This window comes from Lodderomyces elongisporus, chromosome 8, assembly GCF_030384665.1.
Source record: "Lodderomyces elongisporus chromosome 8, complete sequence".
In the NCBI taxonomy this organism is placed as follows: Eukaryota; Fungi; Ascomycota; class Pichiomycetes; order Serinales; family Debaryomycetaceae; genus Lodderomyces; species Lodderomyces elongisporus.
Genome location: NC_083680.1, coordinates 283,837 through 303,643, shown reverse-complemented (window position 1 = coordinate 303,643; position 19,807 = coordinate 283,837). Strand labels below are relative to the sequence as shown.

Sequence of the window (19,807 nt, the reverse complement as noted above, 5' to 3'; positions counted from 1 at the left end):
AAACTTCTTCTCTACTTCATCTCTACTACTCTCCCCGCGCACTCGCTAAAGTAAATGATGGTTAGGTACATGAGAATGCCGTATAGAATAATGTTGCTGTTGTTGATCATATTCAATACTGTCTTTGGTGCCCATGTAGATATTATTTCCAATTGGGCCGAAGATTCCGTGCAAAATTTTTTTTCCGGCAAAAGAACAAAACAGGTAATGGGAAGAAAACTGTGACTTTTGCAGAAGCAATCTTACTTACAACATATGCAAGCAAGTGAGAGAAAAGAGCCCAGGACATTATATTGGTGCATTGTTATTTTTATGGGGCATATTGATGTGGGATGGGATGGGATAGGATAGGATAGGGTGGGGGAGGGGCCAGAGACATGGAAAATGAATTTGAGCAAAAAAAAAAAAAATAAAAGAGTGAGAGGAGCCTATTGTTCTTCCGTTTCAATGCGTATATGCTTGAGGTCATCCACTTTTCGTCCCTTGTAGGCGGCGAGTTACATAAATTAGACACAATTCTGATTTTTGTCGACTCAATACCGAAGTAGCTCTACTGTGAGGTGTTATTATTCAAAATCCTTTATTTTGTTGTGCAGAGTAAGCCGTTACATTTTGAGATCTGGCACAAAAAATTTGTTTGTTTGTATGTTTTTATTTTTATTTTTATTTTTTTTTTCTTCTTTCCTCTCCTCCTTCCATTACACAAAACGTCAAACGGATAGTTATAAGCACGGATATTACAAGCAAATATTGAGTGATGCGGACAAGAACCGGAACCAGGAATTATCTGTCAAACTCGTGGTCTTGATAATCAAAACTACTCATGATTTCTGTTGGTTAAATACGTGAGGCCTCACTAGCTCCTTTTTTTTTCATTCTTTCTTTCGTTTGTTCGTATTAGCTTTTGCAATGTCTATATTTGTGTTGCATTCTAATCTTTTGTTAAGAAAAAAGTGCTGCTATGGTTATGAAGTAATTTAATCATCAGATGGTTTATTTAAACAATCCCGTTAATTCCCAATATGAGAGGTTTCTGCATTTTGTAATCTTTTATGTTTTGTGTAATCTATGTATTTTTTTCTTAGCTATTATTTGCAATGTGTTTTTATTTTTTTCTAGTGAATTTTTATACTGAGCAAAATTTGCTTGGTCTTCTTCTTCTTCTTCTTCCGAGGCCCGAACTTGAAATTCCGCATTCTGCACAAATTCAGAATTAAAGGAATTTTTTTTTTATTTTGCAAGTTTTACAGCCGATCTAGCCGACAGTATCATGAACTATACTCAATTTTGAGTTTTTTTTTTTTTAATAACGATAATAACCAAAGACTTCCCATACATTCCAACTAGGACCAGATTGGGGATAGCTAACCTTAGGTTGAATTACTCTTGGTCTAGACCATTATCACATTGAGTCTAGGTGTGTATTGCAAAAAAAACGGAGGAAAGAATGAAGTGATATATTGTACTACAAGTCATGAGGAACTAAATATAGTATGTGTCTGTATATACTTGTATGTATTTGTATACATTTGTATACATTTGTATACATTTGTTTACTGTTGTATATAATTGCATATACACACAAGTATATCCCATCGCTAAATGAATTGTACTAGCCGTGGAATATAGAATGTAGGTTTGCTTGTTTTCTTTTCTTTTCCATTCTTTTAATTGCTCGTCTTTTCTTCACTCTTTTTTTTTTTTTTTGCTTCCACTGCTTCATCGTCATCATCGTTATTCTCGACTTTTATTTCGGTTCTTGCTTGTCTCTGCTTCCGGCCTCTACCTTTGTGTCATTCGACAAACTACTTGCTTTCTATAGGAATGTCGCAAGCAAAAAAATATGTTAATAGTATTAGTAAAAATTCTGTATCATAATCTATTTTCAAGCAGAATGCTTTTTGCTAAAATGTTTTTTTTGGAAACAACGGTGCTGGCGGATAACTACGGGACATGATTCTTTTTATATATGACTTTGAACAATAATTGTTATTAGTATATCAACGCTTTTTGTTTCTCTTTTTTTTTGTATTCTCTTTCCCTTTTGGCAGAATCAAAATGATCAATATTGGGTGATAGATGCGACAAGCGACATTTGCATACGGTAAACTTTGCTATCATACCAGAACAGTTTTTTGTCCATCAAGTCTTTTTCACTCCCCTTCCCCTTATACTCCTCTCACCAATCTCTTATAATACCCGCTGTAACCCGTGCCACTCCTTCACCTCCCCCGCACTCTCCGTACATGTGTAAAAAAAATAGAGGAAGAGAGAAAGTACAATAACAAGAGGAAACAAGGAACCTCAATACACCTTCTTAGAAAAAAAGAAAACGCAAAAAATTCAATATTTCCATCTACATTTGCTTTCTTCCGAATCATGCATTAAATGCGATTGTATAAATTGAAATGCTTTTATGTGTATGTATATCTATATATCTGTAGATCTATGGGTAAACACAGCATATAGTAAGAAATAAAGAGAGAAAGAAAGAGAGAAAGAAAGAAAGAATAACAAGAGACAGACACATTGGATGCTGAAATTGTTTTCTTATTTCTACTTTATTCTTTCTTTTTTTTTTCAAACAAAATTATTTTGTGCACTCAAAAAGCGTTGCTAAACAATAACCGGTCTTGTTTCTTTTTCATTTTCTGTTTCCTCTTGTCAACAATCTCAATGTTCTCACTGCTGGATGAACCCATCACATTTGCACCAATACCATCACCACTATCACCCATAGCATCTATGCTCAATGGTGACTCTCTTCCCCATTGACTAGGATCAACAATTTTCACCTCATTGACCCGTGGTATCACCTTCTTTGTACTCTTCTTTTGCAATACTGGAAACTTGCGGTCATCATCCAAATTTCGTGACATCATCGACAGCGATAGAGATGCACTAGACCCATTTCGAGATGAACTTGCTGACAAATTGGTCTGAGCGGATTTCAGCTTGTTACTAGTATTGTCAAGGTAATTGGGTATTGAAGAAGGACCCTGGTACAAGTTTTGACTCATGACTCCAGAAACAGGCTTCTTTACTGTAGTCTTTTTCAACACGGTAGTATACCTTATTGGTTGCTCATTAGGATTGATATAGTTCACCTTCTTTGCAGGCTTCTTCAAAACAGGGAAATTATCAACTGGTGAAGCAGTGCCACTACGACTAGGACCTGCACCAGTACCAGTACCAGAACCAGAACCATTAATCCACCCTGAAGCTGTGAATGCACTTGCTGCTGATCTGCCTCCAAGAATAGGAAACTGTTCAGATGGTGTATCTTCATTTTCCTGGATTATCACAGACAAGAGATCCTTTTGTAGCTCACTTCCTTGAGGAAATAGATCGGAAAACCCTTTGATAAGAAAATTAAGTTCTTCCATCGTTTGATGAATAAACAAATTTTGTTTATATATTTGCAAAAGCTCTCTAGCATTAATCTTCTTGTGCTTAAACGTCTCATTCAACTTGGTAAATTCGCGGAACCGGTTATTGTCATAGTTTAAATAATGTCTGGCACGCTCTTCGAATCTGCGCTTTTTAATCTCTGGCAAATGCTGATCTTCTTCTTGGTCATTATTCGATGTCAACCATCTAGCAGTATTAAATGTGGACAACTGAATCTGTCTAGAAGAGTTGCCATTTTGATTAATATTATTATGGTGATGATTGTTATGATGGTACATTGAATTTGAGCCAATAACAACCCTATTGCCATTACTCAACCCACCATGTTCCTTCAACATATGTGCAGTCAAATCCAAATCATCACGGAATACAACAAACTTCTTTTCAACACAAGAAGCAACAGTACAAACATAGTGCAGCTGGCTGAAATGACGATACAATGCATCGTAGTTCTTATAGTAGTCGGCCGTCTTGGGCGATGTTTTATCACATATATGGCATCTTTCGTGGCGTTCTCGAATATGAACATTCAACTCATCCTCCGAATAAAATCTTTTGCCATGACAATGTTTACACTCTGGATGGCCACCAAACCCTGATGACTCGTCACCGGAAGCTTGATGCTTTTGCAAACCCTTGTACGTATACAATGGTAGTTCAATTTTGAATGCTTTTTTAAACTTGGAACAGATAAGACAATAGTATTTCCCATGTGCTTCTTTAGCATGATCGCCAAGTTCACGAAACGTAGCGAAACTCTCATGACAAATTGCACATTCATTATCCAATAATCTCAAAGTTTCGCGTCTGACATAATCCTGAGTAAAGTCAATCTTGTATGTTTCATTACTGCAAATAATATCCAGTGTCTTAAAATCATCATACTCTTTATCAACCTGTTCAGTGATTATAATCCTTTCATTTTCACTACGACAGATTAAGCAATTGTTTTTTTCATACAATGCTCGCTGACGGAACGTACACCGATGGCACGTGGTGTGATTACATGGTGTAAGTGCGGCAAACTCAATCCTTTCAGCACAAATTAAACATTGCTGGCCTTCAGGAATGTCTTCTTCCTCCACCCGATGTGACTTTTTGTTGCCTGTGTTGCTGCTGGGATTGTTGTCATTGTCGATGCCATTATTATTGTTGTTTCGTCGATATCCGCCCCCAGTTCTTCGTGTATGCAGGTTCAGATTCAGATTCAGATTCAGCTGGTTTGCTTTCCCACCTCTGCTAACTCGCAGTTTTTTGGGCTGTGACAAAGAATCACCGGATGAAGTTGGTATATTTGTGTTTGCTTGTGACATATTGATTTAAATTGGATATAAAACTAGTGAAAAGACTAGTGTAATGACTAGTGTGGAAATAAGAATTTGTAACTCAGTTAGTTTAGACGCTTTTTCCAAATTATAAAATCGTTGATCTCTATATTCTACAAATTTTGGTTTTCATCGCACGAAGCAGATTCATCCGTTGAAATCTGCATTCAATTTTTTTTTCTTCCTTTTTTTTTTTTTTGTTTACTCTTCCCCTCCCTTCACACTCTCTCCACAAACACATATAAATATATATATATTTGCAAGATCAAGTTTGACCAGAGCAAAAAAAGGAAGAAAAGAAAAAACAAAAACAAAAAAAAATATAGACTGAAAAAAAAATGGCTAGTACCTTTGGTTTTATAAACACTATCATCACCAATTTACCAACACCACCACAAGTACCATAAGGATATGCCTCAAATATTCAACCTTAGTGCCACGTTGAATGTCTCGCGGCTTTTGTATAATCCTGCATTATGTCTTCCGCACATGACCGCAAAAACATTTGATCAGTTATCAATTCCCTTTCAGATTCCCAACCACTCAGATGTGGTTATCAAAGGAATTGTTCTCGATAAGGATAATTGCTTTGCCAAGGACCATGACGACAAAGTTTGGCCAGCATATGAGGTATGTATTATAGCAAAACCTTTTTCACAATTTTTACTATTCAATCTTACTTGCTTTGGATTAACTGGTCCTAATATAATTTGATTTGATTTGATTTATATTTGTTGTGTTTTTGTTTTTGACTTGAAATTAAGAAAAAAAGGCGGAAAAAAAGAACATTTTTGTACTAACGCGTTTCTTAGCAAACCTGGACAAAATTAAAGGAAACTTATCCCATACAAAACTTGCTTATAGTCAGTAATTCTGCAGGTACAGATGACGATTTGAATAATCATCAACAAGCTCAAGTACTCGAGTCCACAACTGGAGTTGCTGTCTTACGCCATTCTGTTAAGAAACCCGGTTGTTTGGATGAAATCAAACAACATTTTGCAAAATTGAATGTCAAACCACTGGAGATTTTGGTAATTGGCGACCGATTATTCACAGATATGTTGATGGCCAATATGATGGGTAGCTGGGGTTGTTGGATCAGCCAAGGAGTCGAGTTGAGTCAAAAAATGTTTCCAAGATTGGAAAGAGATATGTACCAGCGATTGGTAGTGTCGAGAGGTGATAATCCATGGGTCCCTCCAACACCATCAAACTAAGGAAAAGAGAGAGAAAAAAAACGACACACACCTACACACACAAACACACACAAACACCCGCCAAAGAAAATGGAAAATTAAAACTCAAAAATCAACGTCTACTGTTGTATACGTATGTCTTTGTATTCTTGTTGGATTTTGGTGATGATCTTAAATTAATCTACACTGTTTGGATTGAGAGGCAATACTATCTGAAAATTGGAATTTCGACTTTACACTTTTATAAACCACAAGTTAATTATGGTCTAGAGGAAAAGTTGCACAAAACAAAAAAAAATGGACTTTCCTTCAACTTTCCTACATTTATGTTATGCAGCTCCAAAATACCAGTTCTGAACAATATAAATCATCAGCAACGAGCTAGGATGTTTTCCTTACAAATATTGCAAAGACTTGAAATTGAGTTGAATCACCTTTGTTTTTTCCATCTTTTCTGTTCGTTTTTTTTCCTCTAAACTCATTGGTCCCATTTTTCGTGTATATACAATCCACCGCAGACCAACTTCGAATTGTTATTGTTATTGTGGTTTATTTTTTTTTTTTGGATATAAACTATGGCTCACAGCGTTTTGTTTGATCCACCAATTCCGGATGGACAACGAATAGATATTGGAAATGATACCATTATTGATAGCATTGAATGCATATATAACTCAAAACTTTTTAAGAATATGTTTGTTGGTTACTTCGCGTTCTTGCTAATGCAATATATCTTGGTATACCCATGTGTTCCCTTAGAAGAGATTGAAAACCGGCCAGCAATGTGTGTTATTGCAAATATCTATATCTTGGTCATGGTATGTCAACAACCGAATTCCAACTTTCAATTAGTACTTACATGATTATTTTAATCATTATTATTGTTCCTACTTTTGAGGATTTTCTTGACTTTTGTCATTCATATTTTATATTTTAGTTGTTTTTTTCCCTCATTTTCTGTTGTTTTCAATGTGAATACTAACACCACACTTGTACCAGTTCGTCGTTAATGCATCTATATTACCACTTTGCTCCAGCACTATCCCGACACTTATTTCCTTACGGTGCCTATCTTGTTCATTTGTGCTAGAGGCTGTAGGATTGACACTAAACATCTTTGCAGTGAGTCAAAGTTTAAAAGCGGGCGAAATGTTTCAAGTTGAAAATTTGAAAGGCGAAAGCAGCCCAGTAAGAGTGAATGTCGAGACATACATTAATTTTTTCATCGTAACATTGTTGGTTTTCTCAGTGTTGGCTACTTGCTCTTGTCTTGGCCTTGTTATCATTTGTGAAAGAGCATTGGAATACATTGATAATAAAGTTGATCGCAGAATAATTAAAGCTACGCATCGGCAACGAACGATATTCAGCCCAACCATATTAAAAAATTTGAAACGGACTCCAAATCAATACCACAACCTGTGAGAGATTTCTTAAAAACTTGACTTTAAAAAATTAACCATTTTTTTGATTCTTTATTAACTCATTATATATTGATTCTCTTTCATTTTGTCGTTTTTTGTTTTTTTGTTTTGTTTCTTGTTTTTCAATTTCAATTCTAATTTTATTTGGTTCTTTGAATTAATTAATTAAGCTATACAAAGATTAAACGATGTAGAATATTTCAAATACTATTATTAGTAAAACCGTCTCTCGACTCTTATTTTTCTCTTTTTAAAAATATGCCATCCATAAAGTATCGGCTGCTGCCAAATTGCGTGGGTTGACGGCTTGGGAAATCAACTCCAACATATGCTGAGTAGTTACACCACCATTCGATGGGATATGGCCCATGTTCATAACACGTTTGGTAATACTTTCGACATTGAGCTTCACCACATCGCGCAATTGTTTATCTTGAGAAGCAATTGAAGCATTCTTGAACTCATTGCTCTGGGATAGCCAGGAGACAGCTTCGTCTTTAACAAATAAGGTTAAATATTGCTCCAAGTCAGAGCCTGGCTCTAATAAGGCCCTGGCAATACATAACACATTAACCGCCAAAATACCTTCCAATCCACTTTCTCCAATCAATTTTTGAATGTTTGGTGTCAATCGGAAAGGCACTTGCTCGGCATTGACAAAGATTGGGATTTGCTTGGCTTGCGGATTATTTGGATCAATTGCAGCTCTGTTGGGGATCTTGCATGGTAACATGTCAGACGTCCAGACATTACCAGAATTCTTGCCAACATGAATCTTTTGCGGTTGTCTAGCATTGACACACAACATATATGTTGTGAATATAAATGAAGCATATTGCGAAGTAAACTGCTTTCTAAATAACCAAAAGTCATCAAAACGAGGATACAACTCCAAAAAGTAATTCTTCAAAACTGTTGAAGGCACAAGCAAAGTTTGAATGGCACTTAAAATTTCAACACGGATACTTGCTAAGTCAGGCTTGGGCAATCTTGGATCAAAAGCCGCACGCAATTTATCAACAGTGTAGATGAATGGCTCATCTCTGCTCTTACCATTCTTTTTACAGAAACCTTCGTAAATCTTTTGTAAAGATATATCGTTGACATTGTCATTGACTATTCTGATATGGGGAGATAAAGGAACCGCAGTAGGCATCAATAATTGGATATTCCTTCTCCTGGTCTCAACTTTTCTGGAAATGCTGTCATTGAATATTCTAAACAATTGAAACACTGATTCTTCACGACGACAGTGTCTTGCCGCGGGAAATTGCACGGCAAATGTATGTAAACTACCATCATGACCACGGATTTTCAACCTCTTATAACATGCATTGGTGCCTCGAGCCAACTCGATTGTAGAGATAAACCTCTCTATCTTGACGAAATGACTATTATTGTCCTTGTTCAACAAGTATTGGCCCGGAATTTCAATTTCTTCAAACTTTTGATGATGAATCTCACCTAAATGAGGACACAAATTCTCCAAATTCACTTTTGTTGGTCTTCTGTCCAACCTGTCCTCTAATCTATCCCTCCATTTCCTTAATTTGGTAATATATGTCTCCAAATTGGGCTTTGATAAAACCAAATCTTTCTCAAATTCAGCGCGAATCTGCTTTGGCAACACAGTTTCCGCGAATCTTGTAATGTTGGCCTCAGTAATTGGTGGCAACTTGGCATCAGCTCGGGGATTACCCAATCTATTCATATACTGGACACCATCGTTGAGCAACGCAACGCCTAGTCTATATGCATCCTCATCAGGAGTACACTTGAATCTCTGGTTGATTTGGTCAACCAACGATTCCAACGACAATGCCAACAACGGATAAGCAGTCTTGAGGATCGCCATAATTTCTTCTACATGCTCCAATGGTTGACGAACAGAAAGTGGAACTGATATAGAGATTTGTTGGGGGTTTTGTAAATGAGGCTGTGATGGAGCTCGTCCAGCAGTTTGTGGATGAGCTTGTGCAGACCCGTGGGAATGCAGATTCTGTTGCGTGTGTGGAACATTGGCCAATTGAACTGGTGACTGAGATTGAGACTGTGGTTGAGAACCAATCGATTTAGGAGACTGATGTTCATTTTGAACATTATTGTTCTCAGCTTTATTAAGGCTAACACCATTAGCATTGGCAACTGGGGTTTGTACAGCAGTACTTCCAGCAGATGCAGCAGATGCAGCAGATGGACCAGGAGGTGATGCAACGGAATTATTTGCAGACCCTGGAACTGAAGCAGAAACAGGGGCTCCAGTGGCTCCAGTGGCTCCAGTTGCTGCTGTTGCTGCAGCTGCTGCAGCTGCTTGCTGGCGTGCAATTTCTATAGCCTGGCGTTGTTGTGCAGCAAAGTCTTCACGAGTAGTTCTCAATTGAAAGTGCAACGCTTGTGGATATGCTTTGGCGATTCTCACCAAGATTTGCTTAGCAAGTTTTGCTTCACGGTGGGATAAGGATGTCAACAATTGCGGAATAAAAGTGATCCAATACCACACAGGGACTTCACCTCTAAAGTTTTCAAACGCTTGCGCCAAGGTGCCTGAAGCATCATCAAGACTTATCAACCATAATATTCTTGCCAATAATTTTCGCGTCTTTCCATTCTTGTACAAGCCTGCAGCTTGCAAGTAACAACTGATTGCGTTATTTGCATAGACCATATCATCTGGGTTTTCTTTGAATCGACGATCGTTGAACATACCCCATTCGGCCCATGCCTTGGGCAAGTTGAGATCGATCTGGACAGAAGTAGCAAAAGCTTTATTTGCCTCATCTTTTTGATTAAGTTTATTCAAAAACATACCTTTGAGTGTGAAGAACTCGGCCTTTTGTTGCGTTGCAAAATATACTAGATTGGTATTGCTAATAACATCAAGGCCGGTATTTAGTTCATTTGGATTCTGGTAATGACACTTGACTTGCTCCTTGAGTTTCAAAAACGCTTCGTGAATCTCAATATTTGGCAATTGGTAGATTCTCGTCAATTCCTTAATACAAACCTCTGGCATATTATGTTTCCTAGCGACATGGGCAAATCTATTAATCACCCAAGCAATTTCGTGGAATCCACGATAAGCATACGAGTTTGCATTACTACCAGAGTTGGACTGTTGCAAGATTGGAATAAATGGCATGTACACTTTGTTGATCACTTGGAATGCATGTTGACGCCAAGTAACCAAATCATTCCAGATATTGATATCGTCCCATATGTTTGGCAATCTCTCTCTCCAAACTTGTAATACACGCTTCAACTCTTGTGACTTGACATCCAAGTTTTGTGCATTGGTACTCACCAAACTTGCATAAACCTGACTAGCCTCCATAAACTCGACATATTGTTGGAATGTGTGCAACAATGGAATATGCGCGTTGGTAAAACGTTTTGGTAAACCATGCCATTTCCTTAAAGCAAGTTGAATACCTTCGTCACATAAGCGAGACAAGTCTTGCAAAGTCTCCTTCTCTTGACCAAAACCCTGTAGACACAAAAATGTTTCAAAAACTTGTCGACGAGGAGTTGGTACATCCATCACATTCTTAACGGTATGATCCAAGGTTTCCCTATCATTATACCAATCGGCAACCCTCCAACCACACTCCAACAAAAGATCTGAAAATCCCTCGTGTCTAGCAAGATCAGTGAGTATATCCCAATGTTGCAATTTTTCAGAGCACAAAATCCAGTGATCTTCCCATAACGCATATTCCGATTCTCCGTAGGGTAAAGCGCCACTTCTGGCTTTGATTTGAGCACTTTCATATAGCTGCTGGGCTTTGTCCCAAAGTCCAATCTGTTCATAAGACAATGCACTAATAGTTTCTGTATATTTGGCTCTTCTTCTCCAAATTCCATAAAACATGTCGTCTTCCTTCAACGTAGCATACAATTTGGTGAGGGCATCTTGTATAACATCACGCACATCAGCATTTGCATTAACAGCTTCCTCAGTCATGCTTTCAAGAATATGTAATCCTTGAGACCAAGCGTCAAAGTTGGTGGCAAGACACTCAACGGCAAAAGGTGGCAACTGCAAATTCCAACAACGCGAAACACCTTCCAATAAAGACTGAATAACATTTGGACGCATATCAATCTGGCGAGTGTGATAATCCTTGGATAAAAGAATCACTAAAAACCTAGTAAAGTCAAGGTTTTCTGACCTTGGAATTGACTTGAATGCAATTGGGAAAACAACACCCCATGTTCTATGTACGGCTTCGCTGCTTTGGTAAAACATATCAGTGAGTGGGTCAAAGATATCTGAAGCAGAAAGTTCACAAACATCATTCAAAAACTCTTGATGAGAATTCAACAATTCTGTCAATTTTTCATTTGACAGGTCGACTTCCATTTGATCATCACCCTTTGTTGCTGGTAATGGTACTGCTTCAATCGGTGACAATTTGTTCTCCTCTGAAATAAACTCAATACCGGCATTCATATTGAATGAGCCAAATAATAACTGCAAAGCTTGGTTCAACCAAGGATAATCTGCAAGGTACTCCCAGTTTTGTTCCCGAATCACATAGTATAATCTCTTTGAGATATCTTTTTCAAGACTATTGTTCAAAATGGACATCAATTTGCGTCGAATGGAAACGTCCAAAGATCTGGTACCAACCATAAATGGCTGCTCCATACGCACTGTTAACTCGGTACAGCTAAATAAATCATCTTCGAAAATGTCAACAATAATTTGGTAAAATTCTTTTGACAACGTAGGTTCTCCACGTACTTCAAAAACCATCATTTTGGATAATATAGCAGCTTTCTCCTTGGTGGTTGGAAACAAATCAGTTTTCGAAAACACCCATCCTTTAACAATTTTAATAATTTTCTCCAATGACTCCTTATCCAAACTCCTTTCAATCAATTGTGCTAATAAGGAAAGAAAAATTCTACGTTGGTCGCCGAGATTAGAAATTCTCATTGAACACAAGTTTAATATTTTTTCCAATAATTTGGTAGTCATTTTGGCTTCAAACTCTTGGTTCGTGTTATCTTTCGATGACTGAGAAGATGATGATGAAGATGATGCATTTTGAGACCCTTGATGAGTAATGGTGATATGGTCTTTACAAAGCTTACTGAACGTCTTCATAATTGTTGGAAGCAATGGATCCAAGGTTGCTGGCTTGCATTGTGCCAAAGTCCATGCCAAAGTAACACCAGCAGCCACAGAAGGCATATCGCCCAAATCTTCAGAAACTGATGTTGTTAATAATGTAATAAATTCTTTGACATCGTCATCTTCTTCATCCTCGTCATAACCCGATTTGTGGTTGTTTATAGCCGCTAGGATTGTTGTTAAAACCCTTTGCAAGATCTCCAGAATGTCGTGATTATCAGACTTAATGCACTTTTCGAGCAATTTCTGTAAATACGAGATATTAGAAACAATCCATTGAGGTTGCTTCCATTCCAATACAACTGCAAGGACTTCCAATGCATTAAGACAATAACCTAACAAGTTGCTCGAATTTAAATCGTTGGAAAGTAAAAATTTTTCAAAGAAACTAAGCTTAATGCTCACTTCGGGCCAATGCTCGGGACTCAACAAATCGTATAGAATTCCCAAAGCCTTTTGACCAAGTTCGCTTTCTGATGCTCTTTGTGGACTGATACAAACGTATCTGATCAAAAAAGTGACACAGGCCTCGCGTTGGCCGAATGGAACTGAAAATGAGATTGATGTCTTAAAATCGTCTTTGGCAACTTCACCTGCTTTCATCTTTTTATGCTTAGCGTCTGCATCATTAGTATTCTCATCTTTGATACCTACATCTTTGTGCTCACTATTTTCCAAATTTGCATTTGCATTTGCATTTGCTTCTGTTTCTGTTTCTGCTTCTGCTTCTGCTTGTTTGTTGCTTTCCAGTTTCTTCGTATCCATATTCAGATCCATATCCATATCCATATCCATATCATGATCTCCATTAGCTAATCCTGCTTCCAACTTCTTGGCTTCATTCTTTGCTTTTCTTTCCCAGTAAAGAATCAATTCAGCAAGTTCAATGGCCAATACTTGATTCTCAATCGCTGGATTAGCCAAAATTGTCAATTTACCCATTGCTGTTATTATATTGGCAATGAAATGTTCCCTTGCAATGAAAAACAAGTCCGGATGTTGAACAATGAATTGGTAAACATTCAATACCTGGGTAACATTGAATCCATCCTCGGAAATGATTCTTCTTGGCCATTTCAACCAATTATCTGGTGACTCTTCGTCCTTCATCCTTTCTGACATCACAGGTGCCAAGATATCCAATGCTTGCCTCACCAAATGTCTAGAATCTGTTTGATGAGTACGCAAAAGAGCAACAAACACTTGTGTTGCCAACTTGGCCGGTGTCTCGTAGGCAGCAATAAAATATGATGTCGTAACGTATGCAACTTGTTTAGTAATATTGTCATCAAGTTTAATGTAATTCCAACTAAACTTGATGATATCCTTACGCAACTCGCTAACTTTTTGAGGAGCAATCTTCAATAACAATGCAGTTGTTTCCAAAAGGGCATACCTATAACCGTCCATCTTTCCTGAAGTTGGATTAACAATAACATCATTCGTGGATTGCCATATATTTTCGTCGATGCTTTGTAACCAAAATGGAAATGACAATGAAGTAGAGGAGGAGGCTGAAGTACCCGGTTCTAGTACTGTTGCGGAAGTTGAAGACAATGACGACAATTGTTCAGTGGCAAAAAATACATCGACATTTTTGTTTCGGGCAAACTCATAGATGAAAATCGGATTGAAAATATGCTTAAGCATAAAAATCTTGGATCTCCTGCCTGGCTCTGGATTGCTGACAAAACTAGCAGTTTCATTCAAGTATCGCAAACGCAAATCAACATCGCTTGAAGCAACAATAGCGTTAAAAATAAAATCTTGCAATTCATTACTAACTTTGCGTTTCAATCGACAATGACTATCAACGACATTGATGAGAAGGTCAATGTCGTGTTGGTTTCTCTTAAGATATTCCACAACAAGATGCTGCAATTTCGTTATGGCTTGATCGTTTTGGAAATGAGCATTTGATAACATAGGAGTAGCACTAACTTTGTTGATATCACCCACAATCTCGTAAAGAATAATGAGTAGCTCTTTTTGATTATCAAACCATTCCTTATCGTGCTGCGCTATTGCATTAAATAGATCAATAAAGTTTGCTAACTTGACAACTTTGGCTTCAAAGTCAACTTCGCCCTTTATATCTTCAATGAGAAATTGGATCTTCTCCTGAGCAGTCTGTCTCAAATTTTCGCATCCATCCATTCCTGCAATAGATGCAAGCATATTTCCCAATTTACGATTCTTGAAATTGTTCACCAAGTACTCAATACAATTCTCAGCAAATCTATTCAAAAACTTTGATACTGGCTTCCTAAATGGAGAGTCTAAATGGCGATCCAAGTGTCCTTCCAAATACTGCAAGGTATTGATTATTTCTTCCATAAATGTGTATGCTTTAGCAGGAAGTAAATGAAAGATATTCAAAATGGCCATAACAATTTGTACAGTATGATTGTTGTCGAGATTTTGACCAGCAATTTGACGAAGCGTGTTGATCTGAGCCCATGCCATCAAATGGTCAAGCAATTTTCTTCCAATCTCAACTCTAAAGTACGAAATTAACAACTCAAGTAAACGAGCAAGAGCTTCCAATCCGGAAACTGTCAACTTTTTGTGATCAGACAAGTTCATCAACATTGGGCGCAACCCGTTTTGAAGAAGCTCTTTCGGCAACTTAGCATTCTCTTGCAAGCTCGATGCGAGTCCTTGATGAGCAGCATTGATGATTTCGGTCGACTTATTACATAATGCTTTAAAAAACACCCCCAAGATTCTGATTCTTGCTTCTGCCAAGGACCCAATTGAAAAGTCTGGTTTGGATAATGCCAAAGACAATAATCTGATACAAACAACTCGCAATTCAACCAATTGTTTCGATGTTCTATATTCATTTAATCTGTGAACATTGGCCAACGACTCATCTTCAGCATCCACTAGTGCCAAAGCTTCTAAAAGCAACCTGTTCAACTCTTCGTTAAAACTTAAAAATGTATCGGGTAAACCAAGACAAAATGTGATTGCATCAATGTTCCCAATTTGCATAGGAAATGGTAGTGCGCGAAGTGGCTTGCCAAAAATGGGCGTCAACAACAAGTGTTTGCATGGTCCCATAATTGATGTAATTGGCGTTGAAGTAACTTCGGATAACACCTTGAGACATTCCTGTGCAACTTCCCTCACCGTTGGTGTAGGGCTTGCCAAATCATAAACTAATGCACCCACAAGTGTTTGAAATGGCTTTTCCATCACAATTTCTCTTGTGAGATCCTTGTTGCATGTTTTCACAAGCTCAATCACCAAACTTTTTGCTGAATGGCAAACTTCATATGGAGCAGTATCAGGGGTATCCCTCAAGATGAAAAAAAGTGATCTCAAAAGCTCAAATTGTCTCTTGTAAAACCACGTGTGAGGAATTTGTAAATCATGAAACATTGTTCTGAGACCAAGAACACCTCCCAATTTGACATTATAAAATTCGTTATAGCAGCAGTGCGTAAATTTGTAAAATAATGATCTGAAAATTGGTGAGATTAATGCATTCTCTTCTGAACCAAATATGATTACAGTTGTCTCGTGTATCTTCTTCACGGTCTCAATACCTTTGTCACGAACATCTTTGTCGCCAAAGCTCAAGGCATAAGTAATTGCGTCAAAGAATGCAGTTTCGCTAATGTATGCTTTGCCCTCATTATCTTGCACGGAAAAATTACGCTCCTTCTTTATCTTGTCAATAACAGATCTGCCAAGATGCAATATTGTGAAATGAGTAGTTAAGCCATCAATAAGTTTACTAGCCTCGTCCTTTAATTCAGGCACAGAAATGGCAAAGTACAACATTTCCAATAACTTCAGAAACAATTGTTGTTGGCGATCCAACTTCTCTGCATCCTTAATATCCAGTGGTTGCAAGTCAATGTGAATGCTCTCGTCGATTCTTTCCTTAGATAAAAATTCAACGCTTTCGTGTGCATATTGAACAAAGTTCTCAGGAATTGGAGTCGTATCAACAAACAATTTCAAAATACTGGCAAGGTATTTGTATGCACTGATTCTATAATGTATTTTCATCTTTCGATCATTCAACAACTTGATAGCTGATTCAACACCTGGGGTTATAGATATTGGGACTTTATCGTTTAAACCATACACATGTACCAATGCCTTAATCTCTTGATCAACATCCGTTTGTGTATGCAACGTGTCACATGGCTTGATCTTTTTATGGTTCCTGCCACCTAATTTACCCAAGATTCGTATTGCTGTGTGACTATGCTGGTGATGATACGGTACTGGCTCCAAATGCTTCCACAATGCTGTCATGATATCATCAATAACCGGCTCAATCATAGGGTCAAAGTACTCTGCAGTCAAATTATCGACACACAACTCAAACGTACGCAAACCTTGAGTTACCAATTCTTGAGAACCATTTAATGCATAAACCAATGGTCTTGTCAAATAGCTAAGATGAGGCACCAAAACTGATAAACGCACTGGAACAGTTAAACAAAGCTCAACGTAAATGTCTCTTTCGTATGGTCGCTTAGCATTTGCAATCATCTTGTTCAAGTTTTCCAACAATACGGGTAAAATAGGCATAATTTCCTTGTAAAGATTTTCAAATCTTCCTCCACTAATACTTCGGAATAAAAGACGCACCAAATATGAGTAAACTATTGGCTCCTCGGTTCTCGTGCTTAGCTTTAATGATTCCAAAATTAAATAATTCAAGTGTGGGAGTAAAACGGCTTCATTTGTTGCCGGAAATAGATTAACCGACATAAAACATAATTTAAATAGCCTTGTCAAAATACTTGTCTTGACAATATCAGCTTGTCCCAATTGATCTAATTTACCTTTAAGAAACGAGATCAATATACTCGAAAAGTTCGCCAGGGTAACCTCACTAGCAAGGAAGAATTGGGGCAAGTGTAATAACGCAGCATTGTCAAGCATAGAATCAAAAAGAAATGGTAGTTCTGAGCTAACAATTTCATTAAACGATGCAGGATCAAAATTAATAAATATAGTGGCAAAAATCTCCATCAAATCTTTCTCTTCCTTTGAAGATGTAATTGGCAAATTTGTACCTCCTGTCGAGTAGTCAAAAGCCTTTTGTGGCAATGCAACTTTAGGCTTCGATGCAGCAAAGAATCGAAGACAGCTAATACCCTCACGAAATAATGCTCGAAGAATATTGACTTCCTCGCCAGATATGAGTTTTGCAGACTCGTTCCACTTATCATAGTTTACCTGCTGTTGTTTTGAAGGGTCAGTACTAACGGGTTGTGGTGGTACCGGTGGATTACAATTTTTCAACCCAAATACAACTGACTTTAAAAATGTCATTAAAGTTTTGAACAAGTAACGAGCATCTTTGAGCACATCAGAATTGTTTGCTGAGTTCTGTAACGTGGCTATTGGTGAATAAGAGTCAATGTTGAAAAAATTGAGACCAAGTTGTTCATCAACTTCGGGGCGTGCATCTTTTCCGGCTTCTTCTTTATCCACATCCATCTCGCTATTCTCTTTGTCTGACTTTTGTTCTTGTTCAATTTGATCCTTTCTAGTTTGGTTCTTTGATGAGTAGCGTTCAATAGCCCTTTTAGATTCTTTTTCTTTAAGACTCTTTTTCTTTTCGTGTTCATTGTGCTTAGCTATAATGTAATCGTATTTGCGGTTCAAACTTTCAAACCTCTTTGCATATGAGTCAATAATGATAAGAAATAGTTGACGGCCTTCTAATTTGTTTGGAAGCTTCATAATCTTTTCGACCAAGTTCAATAACAACTTGGCACTCATGATTTGCACTGTTAATGCCAACGAATCATCTTTCAAGAGGTTACAATATATATGAACTGTTGACCATATCTGTGCTGGTGTAAGTTCATTTCTTACATTATGGATAAAGTCTGCCACAGTGGAGTATGCCAACGGCCTTAAAGTCTCGTATGAAGTCAACCCCTCACCGATCAAGATTTTCTCGTTGAACAAAAGGTCCAATTTTGGAATAAATTGAGTTCTAAAAGGAGTGGACAAGATATGTCGAGTGGCATGTAAAAGCTCTTTTCTTGCAACAGATAGTTCTGCAGGACAATCCTGTAATAAGCGAAGTATCACGTCGGGAACGCATTTGCTCTCTTCCGGTTTGAGGTATTGTCCAGCATATCCTCTAATAAACACGTACGCCAAAAACGATGCTGCTTTGACCTGGCCTAGTATGAGTTCACTGTATGCTTGTCTATTTTTTATCTTTGGTGAAATGGATACCAATACCTCATTATTAGCTATAGCTTCATCACGTAGTTGCTTTTGATCTTCAACTTGTAATTGTAAAATGTGAATTATCTTTGGTAAAAATTGTAAAAGCGAAGTGGCCACTAGTTGCTTGTAAGAGGAGTATAGTGATACCATTGTTATAGGACACTCGGCAAGAGTTTTGAACGAAAACATTGCTTTTCTCAATATCTTTGTCAGTGTTTCCTCGTTGAATGACGTAGTAGGTGGAGCAACTACCTTTGTTGTATCTGTGGTGGTACTATCTTTTGAGTCGTCGTCATTTTCAACGGTGCCATTACCATTTTCTTCACTCTTTTGGTTCTCCAGTTCAACGTTTGCCTCTCCCTCTTTCGTATTTTCTACCTTGTCTTCTTCTTTGTTTGCATCTTTAGCTTCCTCCTTGGATTCCTCTTTGGCTTCCTCTTTGGCTTCCTCTTTGTCCTCCTCTTTGGCTTCTTCTATAGCTTCATCTTTAGTTTCTTCTTTAGCTTCTTCCATACCTTCATCTTTAGCTTCTTCTTTAGCTTCCTCCTTGGCTTCTTCTTTAGTCTCTTCATTAGCACTTTCGTCTATAAACACATCTTTTACAGTCTGATCCATATTGTCATAAATCTGTTCGATAATCTTGATGAAGGGCAGCACTTTCTCGGAAAAGTTTGCCTTGTACGCCTTGTGCAAACTTGTGATGATCTTCATACACAATACACCATTCTCTTCGTTCTCCTCGGTCAATATCTTGGTCAACATATCCAACACTGGTTCCGAGTATGGCTGAAATGTGTCATTCATTATTGAACGATGTAAAATTTCCAATATACTATTTCTAGTCTTGTTCTCAGCACTTGTGGAAATAAATGAGATCGGGATCTCCTCGCCCAACTGCTTGAGAAATACAGGCATGAGCGATTTGAGAAAGTATTCATACTCGGCTGCTCCATTGAATGTCTCGATCGTATCTAATAATTCTGAAAGAATTGAGTGTTTGGTCCTGTAATCGCTAGCACTATCGTTGAGCCGCAATACAAACGCGTCCAACTGTGATGTATAGGACATTGCTTGAAACTTTCAGTTCTGTAG

At 37.7% G+C, this 19,807-nt stretch overlaps 4 protein-coding genes across 4 annotated transcripts; 2 read left to right on the top strand and 2 right to left on the bottom strand. All coding sequences in view use genetic code 12, as the record gives it.

Annotated features, from left to right (window-relative positions):
* Nucleotides 1-2,603: 2,603 nt before the first annotated feature.
* PVL30_005459 (uncharacterized protein) lies at nucleotides 2,604-4,724 on the bottom strand (the record flags this gene model as incomplete). The annotated part of the gene is made up of 1 exon (XM_001523865.2): nucleotides 2,604-4,724. The coding sequence occupies one exon, from the start codon at nucleotides 4,722-4,724 to the stop codon at nucleotides 2,604-2,606; it is 2,121 nt and encodes a 706-aa protein (XP_001523915.2).
* Nucleotides 4,725-5,147: 423 nt separating this feature from the next.
* PVL30_005458 (uncharacterized protein) lies at nucleotides 5,148-5,956 on the top strand (the record flags this gene model as incomplete). The annotated part of the gene is made up of 2 exons (XM_061119686.1): nucleotides 5,148-5,366; nucleotides 5,549-5,956. The coding sequence occupies 2 exons, from the start codon at nucleotides 5,148-5,150 to the stop codon at nucleotides 5,954-5,956; spliced, it is 627 nt and encodes a 208-aa protein (XP_060975669.1).
* A 671-nt stretch (nucleotides 5,957-6,627) lies between these two features.
* Nucleotides 6,628-7,360, top strand: PVL30_005457 (uncharacterized protein; the record flags this gene model as incomplete). Its single annotated transcript, XM_001523863.2, has 2 exons — nucleotides 6,628-6,753; nucleotides 6,935-7,360. The coding sequence occupies 2 exons, from the start codon at nucleotides 6,628-6,630 to the stop codon at nucleotides 7,358-7,360; spliced, it is 552 nt and encodes a 183-aa protein (XP_001523913.2).
* Nucleotides 7,361-7,609: 249 nt separating this feature from the next.
* On the bottom strand, nucleotides 7,610-19,783 carry TRA1 (transcription-associated protein 1; the record flags this gene model as incomplete). Its single annotated transcript, XM_001523862.2, has 1 exon — nucleotides 7,610-19,783. One exon carries the CDS (start codon nucleotides 19,781-19,783, stop codon nucleotides 7,610-7,612), a length of 12,174 nt encoding a protein of 4,057 aa, XP_001523912.2.
* Between the last annotated feature and the right edge of the window lie 24 nt (nucleotides 19,784-19,807).